At 40.5% G+C, this 18,331-nt stretch overlaps 1 protein-coding gene across 3 annotated transcripts in view; it reads right to left on the bottom strand.

Moving 5' to 3' along the window:
* Positions 1 to 18,331, bottom strand: part of CDK17 (cyclin dependent kinase 17) — a 188,523-nt gene that overhangs the window by 24,678 nt on the left and 145,514 nt on the right. For all 3 annotated transcript variants that reach the window (XM_084649889.1, XM_084649887.1, XM_084649888.1), the window contains one exon: positions 2,596 to 2,721. In XM_084649889.1, the coding sequence (XP_084506015.1) occupies positions 2,596 to 2,721 (126 nt within the window). The remainder of the gene's footprint in view (positions 1 to 2,595; positions 2,722 to 18,331) is intronic.

Genomic DNA, 18,331 nt, shown 5'->3' with positions numbered 1-18,331 from the left:
TTTACTTAATGCAATAACAAAATGTTTTCAAAGCCAAAAAATCCATTTATTGAAAAGAAACACAACTGCTTGGGAAACAAAGGGCAACAGGGTGGGCTGGGGAACAGTACAATCACAGATTTGTGTATGTCCTGTTATCATACTCAGCCTTCCTGTGTGGAGTGCTGTACAATGAGTGCTGCACTTTTGGCTGGCTAAAATGCATGGTGATGGGGGTTGAGTGCAGTGGGTAAGGGTCGTAGTTTGCAGGGCTGGGTGGTGAATCTACAGGTGCTGGAGGCAGCTGGTGGTGATAAGAACCTGGATGCTGGGGAAAGTGGGTTGGAGGTGACAGGGGGGCACAAGGGAAAGTTTTCAGACAAGGGCTGCAGGGGGGACTAGTGGGGGGAGGAAGTGCTCTGCCTGCATTGCTACAAGCGTCTCTATCGAGTTCACTTGGCGCTCCGTAACGCTTAGCAGCCACTCCATGCTTTGGTGCCGGCAAGCCGCGTTCTGCTGGTAGACCCTCCTTTCGCTCTCCTGCCACTCATGCGCTTTTTGATTTTCATTAAGGGACTGCTACTTTACTTCGTGCAGCATGTCCTCTTTGCTTCTACATGGCCGCTTCGTAATTCTTTGGAGTCTTTTAGATGTTGATAACAAGGATGGGTGAGACCTCAAGGTTGCATCTGTAAAGCCAAAATGCAACACTTAACAGAGGCAGCATTGTTCACACCAGACACAGCAATGATTCGGCCGTACTTAAAAGTAGAGAAGCACAGTCTACACAATAGCAGAAACTGCCCATCCCAAAAGCGAGCGCACATAACCGACAGGAGCCCCAAAATGGTGATTAAGCATAGGGGTAAGGGGGACTGATTGTTTCACGGCCGTACTGTTCTCTGGGGTTCTATGCCTTGGGGAGAGCCAACACCTGCAGGGGGCCCCTATACTGAACACTGTCCCCACATTTTCCACAGGAGTTTGCTGTTGAGGGTGACCTGGGAAGCAAGGGAGGGTCTTCTATTACAATGTGGCTTCTGCCCTGGCCCATATGCAGCTTGCCTGTGTGCAGCAATGGTCTCCCCACCCCCCAAGGCACAGTGGCGCGCGGACACGGTAGCCTTACTGGGAAAAGGAGCACAGTAGCTCTGCTAAGGAACCTGCGCAAGCAGATTGCCCAGCTTCTGCATGAGACCTTTGAAGAGATCACTGAGGCTGAATACTGCAATGTGAAAGCACACATCAACACCCTATTCCACATCTAGGCATGCATGCAACCCTAACCCTCCTCGCCCGAAGTTCCTGAACCAAGCAACTTCCTTCCCAAAATAAAAGCCGCTTACCGGGCACCTCCTCTGGTGTTTGTTCTTTCCCAAGCACTGGCCGCTGCGACTGGCTACCTTCCTCCTGGCTTGAGAACAGCTCCTGGCTCCATGCATCTAGGGATGCCGGGCTGTCCCCCTCCTCCTCAGCACCCTCGCTCCCGCTCTCCTCCTCCTCCCTGCCTTGTTGAACTGGGCTCTGAAGTGTCCATGGTGGTCTTCGGAGTGGAGGCAGGGTCGCCCCCAAGTATTGCATCCAGATCTTTGTAGAAATGGTAGGTCACGGGGGCAGCACCTGAGCGGCGGTTTGCCTCGCGGGCTTTGTGGTAGGCATTCCGCAGCTCCTTCACTTTGACCCTGCACTGCAGTGCGCTCCGGTCATGGCCCCTTTCCATCATGTCCCTTGATATCTGTCCAAAGATATTGTAATTCCTACAGTTGGAGCGCAGCTGGGACTGGACAGCTTCCTCCCCGCAAACACTGATGCGGTCCAGCACCTTGCCATTGCTCCATACTGGGGATTGCCTGGCACGTGGAGGCATTCACCTGGAAAGATTGGCTGAGAGCACTCCAGGCCTTGCTGACCAAACAGGAAGGAGATTTTCAAAATTCCCAGAGACTATAAAGGGCGGGTCTGACGATTGGTCACGTGAGGGCAGGGCAGTAGAGCTCGAAGTGATGACCAGAGTGGCTAGAACAGGCATTCTGGAGGCCGCTCAGAGCGCATTAATAGACCAGGGCGTCCACGCCGGCGCCACGGCGCTCCAGCCTGGGGGGCACATCAAGCGTTATGCTTCTTGTCAAGGTGGATTACCAGAAGCGCTCCAGCCGTGGAGTCCGGGCGCTCTATGTGCCTTGCCAGTGTGGATGTGTCATGAATTAGGGCGCCCAGGGCTGCTTTAATGCGCACTAACTTGCAAATGTAGCCATGCCCTAAGTGGTAAAATATGCACCACTGAAGTCAGTGGGAATTTTACCACTGACTTCAATGAATGCTGGCTCTGGCCCTTAGTGAGGAATGATGGTGAGAAAAGTCTGCAAAACGGAAATAAAGAAAACTGGAAGAGAAAAAATTAGAGTTTCATCCTGTAAGTTACTGAGCTTTCCCATGAATTTTAATATGGAGTAAAGGGTGGTCGGCATCTCTTGGCTGCACTCAGCACCTTGTAGTCTCAAATAGAGTTAAACAATATATAACATGAAAATACGTGAAAAAATAGAGATATGAATGGAACTGACAATTTTCAAATAGAACAGGTTTGTTTGGGAAGCAGAGATAACAGAAACTTACTAGTGATGCTCTACGAGAACGTCGACTCATCGGTTGATCAAATGGTGGACTGTTTATCTGCAGCTTTTCTAGATATCCATCAGGTATCCTGATGTCTGCAGGCAGTGACAAGCGCTTGTTCAGATCCTGAAGAAATAAGTAAATATTGTCAAAAGGACACAGGTCAATTCAGGGCTCAAAATTAGGTTTTGTTAAAACAAGTCTTTACAAAGATTATCAATTGAAGTATTTCTACAATTAAAAAAAGAATCAAGGGAAACAGTTTACTAATTTAAAGAAATTACATTCTCCCATCATATTTATAACCCAAACACTTCAGCAAGTGGCTGAGAAAGGAGATCCAGAAAATTCAGAAACTGATCCAGAAACTGACTAATTTACTGTCATAGAAAAAGCTGAATGAAATGTAAGTAATAAACAAATACAAATGGTTAGAAGTAATTTAGATTTTTAAAAAATTTTCAGTTTCAATAATTTATGATGTAGAAAATAGGTAGACCCAAAACTAGTAAGGAAATCTCTTTTCATAAAAACAATGAAACCAAAAGTGTCCCTTATATAGACTGAAGAGAACTCATACTTCAGAGCTTGCTCTTCTGTTTTTATTCTGTTAAATATTAAAGTAACTTAGAAATTGGTTTTCAATCTCATCTGTTCCACTTCTACCTTGCCAGTGTGGCAAACAGAACCACTTCAGCAAAATGGCCACCTCCCTCATTTGAATCATGTGACAATTACAATTTAAAGCGTCAAAAATATATTTACCAGTTTACTGTTAAGCGCTCCTTACTTTGTGAACTTTTAGAAAGCTGAACTGAATAAAATGGGTTTTCCTTTTAATCATATTTTTTATGAAATTTTGCTCAATAGATCTTAAAATATCTATTACCAGCCAATGCTAGTATGGGTAAAAACTCTTTTATATCGAGCAAAATTTGAAACAGAAATTCATGATATTTCTGAGATATAGATTTTCACAGGTGTTTTCAGTTTGGTTTTGATCTTAAATATATCAGAAAATGAGACATCAAATATTCTTTTTAGGTGCTCAATTGCCAGGACAGAGATGTATTTGAAGGAGATACTGAGATGCACGGGAGATACTGAGATGCACGAGGGCAGATGAGTATCTCCTAAAATAAAGTCATTGTTGTCAAAAAAGTAGGTTTACCCAGGGTAAACAACTCCATGTTCAGTATCTAGCTGTTGTTCAGTATCTAGCTGCACATTTACCTATATACACCCAGCTGAGGAGCCAGTGCTCTGGGCTGTGCAGAGAAAAAACCTTGAATGCTTTTAACTTGGGTACCTCAGAGACTCCCTCCCTCATCATGTGTTTTCACAGCAGTGGAGATAAGATGAGGCACTAAAGCTAACAGCCTCCATGTTTAAACAAGAATGAGACAGCAGGATGTTTTTAGTGAAGAATTCTTGACTCGGGAATTTGCTCCTCCCCTTGGTTCAACAAAGGGAAGTTCTGTTGACCAACAGGACATGCTGCAAAGCCTACCTCTATGCTCACATTGCCTAACAGCTGAAGTTTTCATGGACTAGTTGGCTTGGGAAGCATTTAATGTTTATACAATATTTGCATTACGTACCTAGAATAAATATATAAGAAAGTTGCATGAAATTCGGCAGTTCATGGCATTTCCACAATGGATGCATGAGACTGACTCACATTTGTGCATGTGCTACATATTATGGCCAATGGATTTGCACATTTTTGGTGAGATGCCACTGAGGCCTGAATTTCTGGCACTTGGCTCACATCCAGGAGGCCTCTTTCTTTTTCACTCCCCATATAATGCTATGTGCTTTATCTAGACTTTTGTAGCGAGTGAGGATTTTGCCCAACAGCCACTTCATGACACAGTTTGAAAACTCAAAATAAATGTGTTTGATATTTTGAACAGAAGCATGAAATTAGGCACACAGTTTGTAATAAAGGAAGTGTTGTTGAGCATTTGAATAAGGGAGATGACTGAAATGTCCACCAGCATTTCAAGCTCCAGTTCTACAAAATAGCAAGATGGTGGCTTCGCAGTTCTTTAATAATTTTCAGCTTTGATATTCAATAATCTTAATCATTGGCAATTTAAACACTGTCGTTTTTTTGGGAGGACTAGACCAATGGTTCTCAACCTTTCCAGACTACTGTACCCCTTTCAAGAGGGTGGTTTGTCTTGTATACCCCCAAATTTCATCTCATTTAAAAACTACTTTCTTACAAAATCAGACTTAAAAATACAATACGCTATTACTGAAAAATGGCTGACTTTCTCATTTTTAGCACATAATTATAAAATAAATCATAAATATTGTACTTACATTTCAGTGTGTATTATATAGAACACTATAAACAAGTCACTGTCTGTATGAAATTCTGGTTTGTACTGTCTTCGCAAGTGCTTTTTATGTAGCCTGTTGTAAAACTAAGTAAATATCTACATGAGTTGATGTACCCCCAGAAGACTTCTGTGTACTCCTGGTTGAGAACCACTGGATTAGACCAAGAGATCCAGGATCCAGCACATGGGCCAAGCATTTCATTCTCCCTTCCCTGTCTTCTCCAGGAGCATAACACAGGCAAATATTCCCCAGCTTCAAGGATAGAAGGGAGAAGAGAGCTCAGCTGTGTTCCCCAACCACCTCCTGGACCCAGCACATAGAATTAATGGTCCACCATTTCCTGCTCTGGGAAACAGCCTCCTCCTGCTGCCAGCTAACATAATCCACTAGTTTAAGTGGTAGATGTCATAGAATCATAGAATATCAGGGTTGGAAGGGACCTCAGGAGGTCATCTAGTCCAACCCCCTCCTCAAAGCAGGACCAATCCCCAATTAAATCATCCCAGCCAGGGCTTTGTCAAGCCTGACCTTAAAAATATCTAAGGAAGAAGATTCCACCACCTCCCTAGGTAACCCATTCCAGTATTTCACCACCCTTCTAGTGAAAAAGTTTTTCCTAATATCCAACCTAAACTTCCCCCACTGCAACTTGAGACCATTACTCCTTGTTCTGTCATCAGCTACCACTGAGAACAGTCTAGATCCATCCTTTTTGGAACCCCCTTTCAGGTAGTTGAAAGCAGCTATCAAATCCCCCTCATTCTTCTCTTCCGCAGACTAAACAATCCCAGTTCCCTCAGCCTCTCCTCATAAATCATGTGTTCCAGTCCCCTAATCATTTTTGTTGCCCTCCGCTGGACTCTTTCCAATTTTTCCACATCCTTCTTGTAGTGTGGGGCCCAAAACTGGACACAGTACTCCAGATGAGGCCTCACCAATGTCGAATAGAGGGGAATGATCACGTCCCTCGATCTGCTGGCAATGCCCCTACATATACATCCCAAAATGCCATTGGCCTTCTTGGCAACAAGGGCACACTGTTGACTCATATCCAGCTTCTCGTCCACTGTACTCCCTAGGTCCTTTTCTGCAGAACTGCTGCTGAGCCATTTGGTCCCTAGTCTGTAGCGGTGCATGGGATTCTTCCGTCCTAAGTGCAGGACTCTGCACTTGTACTTGTTGAACTTCATCAGATTTCTTTTGGCCCAATCCTCTAATTTGTCTAGGGCCCTTTGTATCCTATCCCTACCCTCCAGCGTATCTACCTCTCCTCCCAGTTTAGCGTCATCTGCAAATTGTCCATGCTGTATGTGCAGAGATCAATCCATGCTGATGATGCATAACATTACAATTTAAATATATTTCTTTACAGCTTTTTGTATATAATTACACTTAGAAAAAATAAGCTTTACATGACGTGTAGATCAGCCCATGTAATGAACTACTCTGGTGAATCATTAAATTAAATATTACGACTAGGTTTTAAAAACCTGGATAATTTTATTACTAATCTACATTTGTATTGGTATAAGCTGAAATCTTGAAAATGATAATAAAATCTCCTGTTAGTTTCTGGTGATAAGGGTCAATAAAGTTTTTCTGTTTTTCTATATAGCACTGTACAGATGGGTTGGTGTATAACTTGGGGTGAAAGGTGAGGCATTCAGCTTCACATAATGCCTTCTTGGCACTGGATTCTAAACAAGCCAAGATTTACCCATCATTTTACCTAGAGAAGCAGAATATTTTCATGAATTTAATTTTCCCATGCTTTCAAAATGTCATTTTCCACAAGCATTATATTCAGTGAATTTAGGTTTTTCAGAAAGTCAGGTAATCATTCCATAGATAGTATCTCATACTAGTGAACAGAGGCAGGTTGTCAGATTATTTTGAATTATCAGACTTTATGAAAGTAAGGCTGAGTATTACTGTAGTCAGTGTTCTTTTACGATTGGTTCCCTTTTATGATTGTTGCTGGTTGGACACCAAATATCTTAATAAACTGTACACCAGGGCATCTCAAGTGGTGGGCCACAACTCAGCAGCTCATGCTGGGAAGGCATTCTCAGCTAGTTACATTCTACCAGTTGAGAGGGGAAGAAAAGCAGAAATATTGCTGCAGTCCTTAAATCCAAGCAGGAGTTTATGCCGGGGAGGGAAGCTCTCTCATGCCCGCTATTGCTGCTCTACTGCCACCTGACACAGAGAAGTTCTCACCCTCTCTCTACCCCTCCTCCTTTTCCTACAGAGCACTCTTCTTCAGAGCACAGAAACTGGTGCTTCACAGCTAGTTATGCAGCCTTGAAGCAGCATTGCCAAATCCACAGAGCTAAGAATTGTGTGGGAAAGGGGGAGCAGACATCCCACCATATAGCCCACCTCCAGTATCTCTCACAATACCTCCCAATCCCCAGAAATTGTCCCATCAGCATTCACATGTAGAGCTGGGTGAATAATTAATGTTTTAGTTCACTGGCAGTTCCAGCCCCCTCCCCAATTCAGTTCTGTTCAAACCAAATCTGAAATTTTTCAGAATTTTTGGTAAATCAATAAAGTGTGCTCATTTCATTTGACCAAAAAATATTTTGTTTTCAGATATTTTTAAAGGGCTTGATTCACAAAACAATGAGATGGTGGTGGTGTCTTTCCTTATAACTTTACTCCTGAAGGAATTCTGCACCAACCCGCCTGCCCCCCGCACACAATATTTGAAAATTCTGCATATTTTATTTGTCAATAAACAAAAGTTGAGGCTCCAGCATAGCAGTGGGGAACACAGGCCACTGGCTGCAGAGGTTGGAGATCACCCTACAACCCCTACCCCAAAACACGAACTCGGCAATAAAGCTGCACCTGATCCTGACACAGCGCAAGGGCAAGGCCTGCCCGAGAAACACCCCAGGGACCTGCCCCTCCACATCAGGCACACCAAGCTAGCAAGTGAGAGGGACAGTCATGCACAACCGATCTGGGTGTGGGCAAACAGGCTCAGCCCGGCAGGATCCAAATGTGGAGGGGTTTAGTGTGTGGGGATTCAGGTGCAGGGTGAAAGGGTTCTGTGTGGGCAACCTGGGTGTGGGTGGCTCAGTGGGGGTCTGGGTGTGTGTGGGAGATCTGGATGCGTACGGGCTTGCTGGGGGGTAACATGGGGAATGGGACTCTGCAGGGCGGTTGAGGTGAAGGTGGTTGGGGCTCAGTGGGGGGGAAACAGGTGCTGGAGGAGTGTGGGTTTGGGGTCTGAGTGCAGCTGGTTGGGGCTCTGGGGTGGGTGTGGCAGGCTCGTCAAGGTAGTCCAGGTGCAAGGGGTGGAGTGGGATTTGTCTGGGTGGAGTTTAGAGTACGGCAGGCTCAGCGGGGGTCGGGGGTCTGGGGGAGGGTATGGAGGCAGGGGGGTTGGGTCTCAGTGGGGGTGGGGTCTGGGTGCAGGGGGTGAGGTTCAGTGGGGTGGGGATTCGCGTGTGAGGGTCTCGGGGGAGGAGGGTTCTGGGTGCAGTGGGGGAAACTTGGTTGGGTATGGGGGGGTCCAGATTAATGGGGGTTGGATGGACAGGGCAGCAGCTCTCCATACAGTGACCACCTCCCTTGGTGGCTGAGGAGCAAGTGGGGAAGGAAGCGGGGTGGGACTGGGGGTGCAGAGCTTCCTGCAGCTGGATGAGGTTTCTGGGGATGTGTCTGACCCGGCCTCAGCCCCTTCTTGCAGGGGAAGAGGAAGCTAGCAGCTGAGCCCGGTGCTGGGTAGAAGCCACTCGTAAGGGCATCCCCAGCCTCTTCCCTCCCCCCTCAAGTGATTTACCTCTTCGCCAGCTGCTCTGGTCACTTGAAGTGACACATCCAAATTGCTGGGGAGGGACACGTGACCAGTCTTGCGGCATCGCTTTGCTTCCCCTTCAGAAAGTCATTTTTCTGCGGGGAAGCAAAAAAATCTGGGGGGGGACATGAATTCTGTGCGCACACAGTGGTGCAGAATGCCCCCCAAGAGTACTTAACTTTTAGCCTAGTGGTTTAGGGCATTTAGCCAGGATGGGGAAGACCAGGATTCAATTACCCCACATACACACACCTGACGGAGAAGGGAGCTGAACATGGTCTCCACATTACCAGGAGAACACCCTAACCACCTGCCCACTGAGTCATTCTTTCTCTGGCTCAATGAGTATTAAGTATATCATAAAAAGCAGACCTGCTTCAACTGCTAAAAGTTCTAAGGGAGACAGGAGAGGCACTTTCCCCAGAGACCTCTCCCATATCCTGGGCAACTGTCCAGCCACTGGGCTAAAGTCACAAGAGGGATGCCACCACCATCCCAGTTTGTGAATGCCACCAAAGTCTGCTTGTGATCTAGACTGAAAGGAGGTTTTTTGTTTGCTTGTTTTTTGCACTGAAACTATTCAGTGAATTTATGTCAAATTTATGAATAGTTTCAGGTCCACTGAAATTGCATTTTTCAAGAAATTAATTATTTGTCCAAAAAACTTCACCCCACTCACATCACAAGCCCCAGCACCCACTAAAAATGGATAGTTTTTTTACTAGGGCACAAATCTTACAGTATTTTGCAGCTGTCAAGGATTGTGGGATGATTATTTGACTAAATTTTGGGTCAGAGGACCTAAAAAGGTTAACAACTACTTCTGGAGGCTATTGTAAGAACTCAAAACAAAATATTTCAGTACAGTAGTTACAAGAACACACCTACAGAGAACTTTTTAAAAATTGCTCTCCTACCCCCCCCTTTTTTTTTAAACCAGGAGCTACGAGACTCTTAGTCTCAATGAACTTTACTGAACTGTGAACTTTAAATTGGTGTACAGTGTGCCGACAATTCATAATACAGGTAGTGTGGGTTTGTAAGTAAGCACTCGTGAAGGCTAACGATGGAATCCGAGAGAAAAATACTAATACAAACAATAAATCCACCTCCCTTATACACATAAGTCCCTAAACAGCAAATTTTTCTAAAGGAAAACACAAAAGTGACCAAAAATATGCTTTTTAAAAAATTTTGGACTGTGGCTTTTTATCTGTACATGGATTTTGTATAATGAAATATGTATCCAATACGTAAGCAAACAATTCTAATGTGCAGGAGAATGAAAATACTTTTATTTTCTTCTGTTTTTAAATCACAATTATCTGTTAAGAAGACATTATTTTGATGTTTATATCTGATGTTGTCAGATAGTAAATAAAAGTAAATTCCTACTCAATATGTTAAACTTCCAAAAGCAAAAAAATAAAAATAAAAAATCATATTTCTCTTTCTTTTGTGATGATGGAATTGCTGTAGCAGGTTTTAAATAATGTTTGGAAAGGTCAATAGCTACCTACTGGATGCTAAATAATCACTTCCTTAATATTTGCTCTACTTTTTAAATGTTAACTGCCCCTTTCTTTTATTAACGATGGGGAGACTGATTATATCCCCTACATTCTTTATAATTCTGAGGACCTTAACTATGTTCCTTAAACTGATCTCCATTACACAATATTAAAAAAGTTTTAGTCAACTCCCATCATACAAGTTCCACTCTCCCTGTAACCTATTTCACATCCTCTCTCTTCAGCTTTTGAACTTTTGCTATAATTTTGAAGGTAAGGCAACCAGTATTTGACATCCTATTCCAGGATGGATAAATTAATTTATTTATGTAGTTATTTATTTTTAAAGCAAGATTCATCTGATCTTAGAGTATTTTAAAAGATGATAGTAGATGACTCCATTTACACAGCGAGCACAGAAATATTCTCAATTAATTCCTAATTCCCAGACACCAGTATTCAAAATTTTAGACTTCACAGACAAGATATAGATCAGGGGTTCTCAAACTGGCAGTTGGGACCCCTCAGGGGGTCATGAGGTTATTACATGGGGGGGTCACAAGCTGTCAGCCTCCACCCCAAACCCCGCTTTGCGTCCAACATTTATAATGGTGTTAAATTTATTAAAAGGTGTTTTTAATTTATAAGGGGGGGTCACACTCAGAGGCTTGCTATTTGAAAGGGGTCACCAGTACAAAAGTTTGAGAACCACTGATGTAGATTATGAATGCTGTATATAAAATGAAAAATCTTCACCTTAGAAGGTTAATATAATTGCATTTTCCTTGCACGTCACCTTTATCTAACTTCAATTTCTATGCCAGCTATTGTTGCTTGAAGATGATAGTTTTTCCATTATGATTCTTCCATAACTATCCTTCGGGATATTTTATCCCTGAACAAGTCATACTGGCAAGTAAGCCTGGTTTTGAAACAGGTCAATTGTTAAGAATTGATCTGCTATATTTGTCAATTTTTTTTTTATATAAAGAAATACTGAATTATGTTCTTGTTGCAGTGTTTCAGCAGTTCTTCTCAGTTTCCAGCTCTGTATACCTTAACAGCTCAAGTTAAAAAGTTAAATTACTTTTTGATCTTTTTGTAAATTCAGTTTAATTCTATTTTCTTGCAGCACTCAAACAAATCTATGTAGCCTGGTCTGGTGTCAAGATGAGGCCCCCCTGATGGTATTATTACAGACAAGTAGCGCTTAGTCTAATTTTGTTTTAAATGATCAGGCTGAGGAACATCTTAGATTATGGGGCTATCATTCCAAATAATAAATTCAGAAGCATTGGCTGATCATGGATAAAAAGAGAAGAAAATGTGTTCACTGAAGATTGATTGTACTTTTAAAAAAAAATCTGAGTGATTCTCAAAAGATGTGTCACTTAAGTTTGCTAGATGGTAAAATACTGGCCAACGAGAGCATGTATTTATGCACCCATGAGCAACAGAGTATTCTGCTTTATGCATCCTTCTTTGAATTTATCTCCAGAACATGCTACATGCCAGTTGTTTCACTAAAGGTACACAATACGAAGGAGCACTTCCCCCCCCTTCCCTCTGCTTATCTTGCTTTTCTCCTCTCCTCATGCATTGTGTGTATTCTCAATCATGCTATAACAATGGAATAGAATCTTAACAATAATTAAGTGTAGACTGTGACAGACTGACAATATCCTGCAATACTTGGAATGAACTTTACTGAACTAAGTTAAACTTTATTGAATGAATTTTAACATCTTTGGCGTGTATTGTATTAAAAATGCAATTGTGTACATGTTATTATGGAATTGTAGATATGTACTTTCTCTAGGAAACTGACTAATGCAATCACTGGAAGGTATTAGGAACTTCAAAGGCCTTTTTGGAGCTTCGAAGAGCTCTGTGTAAGCTTGAACACTTGGCTCTGTAACCTACAGAAACTGGTCCAATAAAAAGATATTGCCTCCCACCTTTTCTCTCTAATATCCTGGGACAAACACAGCTACAAAAACACCGCATACAACTTCCTCATAGGCAATTCAATCAGGACACTCCGTTCTCGGTACTCTCGGCACCAGTGGCACCCTCTTGCCTTCCTTCTCAAACTCAAACTTTACTTCTCACATTCAGCTCTATACAATTAGGCTCCTTTCCTCACTGCTTCTCTCATCTCCATTTCCCCTGTCCCAGCTCAGCACAAATTTCCCAACTATCCTCCTAATTAGATCTGTGAGCCTTCTTCTATGTTACACTATATGCTGGGAAATCTCCCCCTTTCACCTACTGGATCAGGCTTCCTCCCCATCATTGAAATCCTGCCACAAATGTACACTTTCATAAAGTCTATCAATTTTAATCTACCAAAGCTGCAGTGCTAAACTGGTTTTTAAGCATGGGGTTGGCAGTTAGAAAAGTTGGGTTATATTTCTGACTTATGCCAATTTACCATGTAGCCTTAAGGAAGATTTGTCATGGGCTTCAGTTATCTCATCTGTAAAACAGGAATAATAAATCTTACAGAGCTACTTGGACTGCTTTAAAATCTATAGATTAGTATGTGCTATAAGTGTAAAATATTTAATTTTTAAAAGATGCACTGTTATGTTAAATGTTTCAGAGTAGCAGCCGTGTTAGTCTGTATTCACAAAAAGAAAAGGAGTACTTGTGGCACCTTAGAGACTAACAAATTTATTTGAGCATAAGCTTTTGTGAGCTACAGCTCACTTCATCAGATGCATTCAGTGGAAAATACAGTGGGGAGATTTATATACACAGAGAACATGAAACAATGGGTGTTATCATACACACTGTAAGGAGAATGATCACTGTTCCTCAGACGTTCTTGTCAACTGCTGGAAATGGCCCACATTGATTATCACTACAAAAGGTCGTCCATCCCCCCCAGCTCTCCTGCTGGTATTAGCTCATCTTAAGTGATCACTCTCCTTACAGTGTGTATGATAACACCCATTGTTTCATGTTCTCTGTGTATATAAATCTCCCCACTGTATTTTCCACTGAATGCATCTGATGAAGTGAGCTGTAGCTCACAAAAGCTTATGCTCCAATAAATTTGTTAGTCTCTAAGGTGCCACAAGTACTCCTTTTCTTTTTGTTATGTTAAAGTATCTTCTGATCACCCTGTGTACTTTGTTTTAGAATTGGGACAGTGTTTTTCTCTGTTTTATACAATGCAGAAGACATTATCGATGATCAGAAATATTACATATTATTAACAAAATGACAAAAGAAACTACAGAGCCACATGGAAGGATTTGTTGCAGAATTCCTGATTCCAACTTCCTCTATGTCACATGCTGCATCTCAAGTAGGAAGGGGGAGAAACAAAAAGCCAGCCTACTTTCATTTTTGTCTTCCACTAATGTGCCAGCTTGCATATTTTTGCTTGCTCTTAGACTGGCAGCAGAAGGCAACAATGAATAATCTTCTCCGAGAGACACTGGGCTGCAAATGCTCTCAATTTCTCAATTACTAGAATGACAGTATTTCTTCAGAACCGTTCCTTTCATTTGTGCCTCCCATGGGTGTGCTCAAAACTGGAGTTTTAAAGTAACAATGCTCAAGATTCTTTCTGTCATTGAGGTAACAGGAGGTGAAAATAAAAGGAGCACAGCAGAACCAAGTTATAGGGTAAAAGTGAATTGAAGAAAATGCCTAACATCCAAAACTATCTGGTCTCAGACATCAAACAAAGAGATTTATGTTGGCTTTGACTGGTAATATTTAGAGTCCCCATTCTTACTGTTTGGGGTTTTAGGCTGCATTCAGACATCAGACAGATAAGGCACTTATTTTCCAGACCATTATTACCCTTCTCAGTAGTGCACGTTTGCACAGACCAAGCAAATAGATGAAATGCCATGTTCACATTTCAGGATGAACGGGATTTGATCACGGAAGTTTCTTGCTGTGACCACCAAGAAAAAGAACTGTACTTTCAAGTCCATAGATGTTAGTATGATTGCCCACGTAATCAACAATAGGTCAAACGAAAATGATTTGTTCTCTTGTGGGCTAAGTATCAGCCTGAATCAGCCATCTCACTAGTTTTAGCTAATATCAGCAAGACAACATGTCAGCTGCAGCCACAAGCTGCTCTGCTCTGTAATAAGTAATAGTGCTTTTGTTCACTGAAGAACACTTAATGAGATCAAACAAACCACATAATAATTTGTCTACGCTACACAGTTCAAATTCATAACAAGCTGACCCTAAAAGCCTGGTTATTTCTGTTATATACATTTACATACACCCAGAACAATTTACAAACAAAAACAGACATAATATAGTATATGCTATTTAATGTTATGCAGACTGGAAGCAAAATAAGAAATGAAAAATATTTATTTGTACAAATGAGAGACGAGACACTAATGTAGAAGCCTATATCATACTTATACACACATATATTTCTAGTCTTTGCTATGATCCTATACAGTATTGAGTTGTTTTTGAAGGCTGCCTTATCAAATTTCACCGCATTTTTGTAACATGACAGAGTTGGCACACTTATAGTCAAATGGATTATCTAAAGAAACCTGACATATAATAAATTTGCTAGAGGCAAAAGTTAGCAGAAAAGACTAACACAGAGAACAGATTTACAGATATCTTTTAATTTTTTAGTTTTAGTGCTCTAGACTTAGTAAATTTTGCAGCCTTGAAATGAGGAACCAAAATCTACACGTACACAAAAACCATTCATTCCAGACAATGTGCAATCTTCACAGTTTTTTTGTTTGTGTGTTTTTTTGTTTTTTAATTAAAAAACCTTGTCAAATAGGCATTTTAGTCGATTGGTTTAATATCTTGGGAGGGTTGTCTATGTAAATTGTTATCTTATTGGTGTATGTTTATATTTTGGTAATGCCCAATTTTTTTACTGTGACCAACTTGCAAGATTTTTTTCTTTTTTTTAAAATCCATCCATCCAGTCTCTATTACATTATACAGTTCCTAGCACAATTCGCCCCTGGCTTCTATGCACTACTGTAATACAAATAATAATAATTTCAAAGCACAACAAATATCTGTCACTGGGATAGAGGAAGGCAATGAAAGTATCACCAGTCTATACTCATTAAGAGTGATCTGACACTGGCTAACATCTAGATAATACTTCACCACCAGAATGATGAATAAATCCACAAGAGAGTAGTATTTTCTAATTTTTGAAAAAGCCAAATAAATAAAAGTATCTAATGAGCAACTATACAATGCTTATCTAACCATAGGCTTCAGGAAATGGTGAAACATGAATCACACTACATTGGTTCACTGTAATATCCTCCCAGGTCAGGCACACTCCCAACTAAAGGTAGTGACTAACACTTCCATCATATAGGAAATGAATTTTTCTCCTACACAGGATGATTTACAACTGATTGTTTTACATCTCATATATGACTTCACTTTCCTGATAGCACTAGCTAAATTAAATGCAACTACTGAATGTTCTGTTAAATGAAATAAAATACATGAAAGTTATATTCTGAAGCCCTCTTCTTTTTTAACAAAGTAATTATTAAATAATTCAAATATGTGGTTGTGGATCTCACATATTTGGGTTATTTTCTTAGATTGTACTGTAATTTCTGAATTAAATCTCACTAGAAAATTTAAAACAACATCTACAGATGATCATATTCACCAGGCAAATCAATTCAGGTCCGTATGGATGATTCTCCAACCAGCCTAACCAATTATGACCCCAATTCAAGAAAGTAGTAACTTTAATCACATGCTGAGGTGCCCTTCCTGAATAAGGATGCTTTTGTGAATTAGATCCTAAAGACTCAGAGATGTTGAATGCTTTAATTATTTAAATTATGACTTCCAATTTTCGCATATGTTTAGTGAGCCGATTTTTCAGACCTTTTGTCACCCAGCCTCACGGTTCACACACTATTCCTTAGTAGAAAATTTAATTGATTAAAAATGACACACTGAACATAAAAACTGTTGCTCCCCTGCAAATATATAAATCAATATATACTGGGTTGGGTTTTTTGTTGGCTTCAGGATGTGAGGATGTTAGGAGAAGACAGTCAAACTATTCCCAGGAAGTACTGATACAGCAGAACCTCAGAGTTACAAACAACAGAGTTACGAACTGACTGGTCAACCACACATTTCATTTTGGAACTGGAAGTATGCAATCAGGCAGCAGCAGAGACCAAAAAAAAAAAAAAGCAAATACAGTACAGTTTTGTGTTAAACATAAACTACTTAAAAAAAGGAAAGTTTAAAAAAAGATTTGACAAGGTAAGGAAATTGTTACTGTGCTTGTTTCATTTAAATGAAGATGGTTAAAAGCAGCATTTTTCTTCTGCATAGTAAAGTTTAAAAGCTGTATTAAGTCAATGTTTAGCTGTAAGCTTTTGAACGAACAACCATAACATTTTGTTCAGAGTTATGAACATTTCAGAATTAGGAACAACCTCCATTCCCCAGGTGTTTGTAACTCTGAGGTTCTACTGTAGTATTAAGAACCAAAAGTTTTAATTTCTATTTTAACACCAGAATCAGATTTTCCTGTTACAGTATTTACTAGCAACAATCAATAAAGCAAAGGCCTCACCACAAAGAATTTAAGGAGGTATTTCCTTCCACATCTCAAGTAACTGTGGCCACTTAAGTAGTATAATCAAACAAAAACTAAGAATTCAAACACACACTTTTGGTTTTACTTGTTTGGACATGGGAAAAACCTTGAAGCAAAACTACTCCAATATCCCTCAAATAATAGTTATATATAATATTTAAAAATCTCAAAGTTAAAACTATTCTCCATTAAGTCTGTGAACAAATTTCACTTGAATGGCAAAAAATATGTATTTTTAATGATTTTGTCTTAGCAATGTGTTTAATAAGATTTTTAAGTCCAATTATGTACAGCCTGACCACCCAATACCAACTCTGCTTTCATATTCTTTCTGCAGGGAAGAGAGATTGTTTCCTTTCTTTTTAACTCACAGATTCACATGCTATACTGTGTAACAAACTGGTATTACGATGACTGGAATTGCTTACAATAATCAATCATTCAGAAGCTGCATTCCACAAGTACAAGCTCCCTCAGTTAATTCAATGATCTAGCCTGTAATCAGAGAAAAAGTTATATAGTACACTATATAAAAATAATTTTGAAAACACCACAACTCTGATCAAATATATGCAATAAAGCCCAATTAAAAGTGCCAGTTTAAGGTTAAAAAATGCATAATTACATTAAACCTTTGCTATAAATTGTGCCCAGAGTAGTTTTTGATGGATGCTGTGGTTTTTATTATTTTGTTGTTTAGTAAGTTCATGGAGCTCAGTCTCCATGCAAATGAATGCAAAGAAAAGTAAATGAAAACAAAAACTTCTGTTTCTCTGCAGTTCTGTTTCTCTGACTACATCATCTTGCAGGATTCTCTCAAATTCAGGTATTAGCTCCTTATCACGAATCAGGATGAACTTCCTAAGTTCTTAAGGTTTTTGACTCTAAGAGGGCAGTTGCAGCAGGGTAAAAAACAATCCAGGCACCATGTGCCATCCCCTGCTGCTTTTAAGCGCGGATCTCTGAATATTCTAATTGGTTCCTGTGATTATGTGGGAGGCAAAGTTCCCAAAAAGAAAAGACAATGCAAGATGATCAGTACAAGAGAAAAACATGCTTCAGAGAAAAAAAGTAAAACAAGATTTTAGAGAAATAAAACACCACAAAAAAGGCAAGGTCCAAACACTGAAGAGAGGTGGGTGGGTAAGTGAAAATCCTGAAAGAATTAGAAGGTAAATACTTCTTTCTTCTCTTCTAGGCAAGATTCTCACTCCTGGTGAGCAAGAAGCTCAACGGACGTCCCAAAAGAAAAATTAGAGTAAACTGCAACAACAAGGCCAATTCCAACAGTGTGAAATTTTTACATATAGATATAAATATCTCTTTCTAACTCTGTCTATAAATGCCTTTATAATGCTAATGTTTATTAGTCCAATATTAAACACAGAGCTCTTCTTCGAGTTCTGTGTAAGCTCTCTCACCAACAGAAGTTGGTCCAATAGAAGATAT

The sequence above is a fragment of the Lepidochelys olivacea genome (genome assembly GCF_965140295.1).
Source record: "Lepidochelys olivacea isolate rLepOli2 genome assembly, chromosome: 1".
In the NCBI taxonomy this organism is placed as follows: domain Eukaryota; kingdom Metazoa; phylum Chordata; order Testudines; family Cheloniidae; genus Lepidochelys; species Lepidochelys olivacea.
The sequence above is the reverse complement of the archived record's forward strand: the minus strand, read 5'-3'. Positions and strand labels throughout refer to the sequence as shown.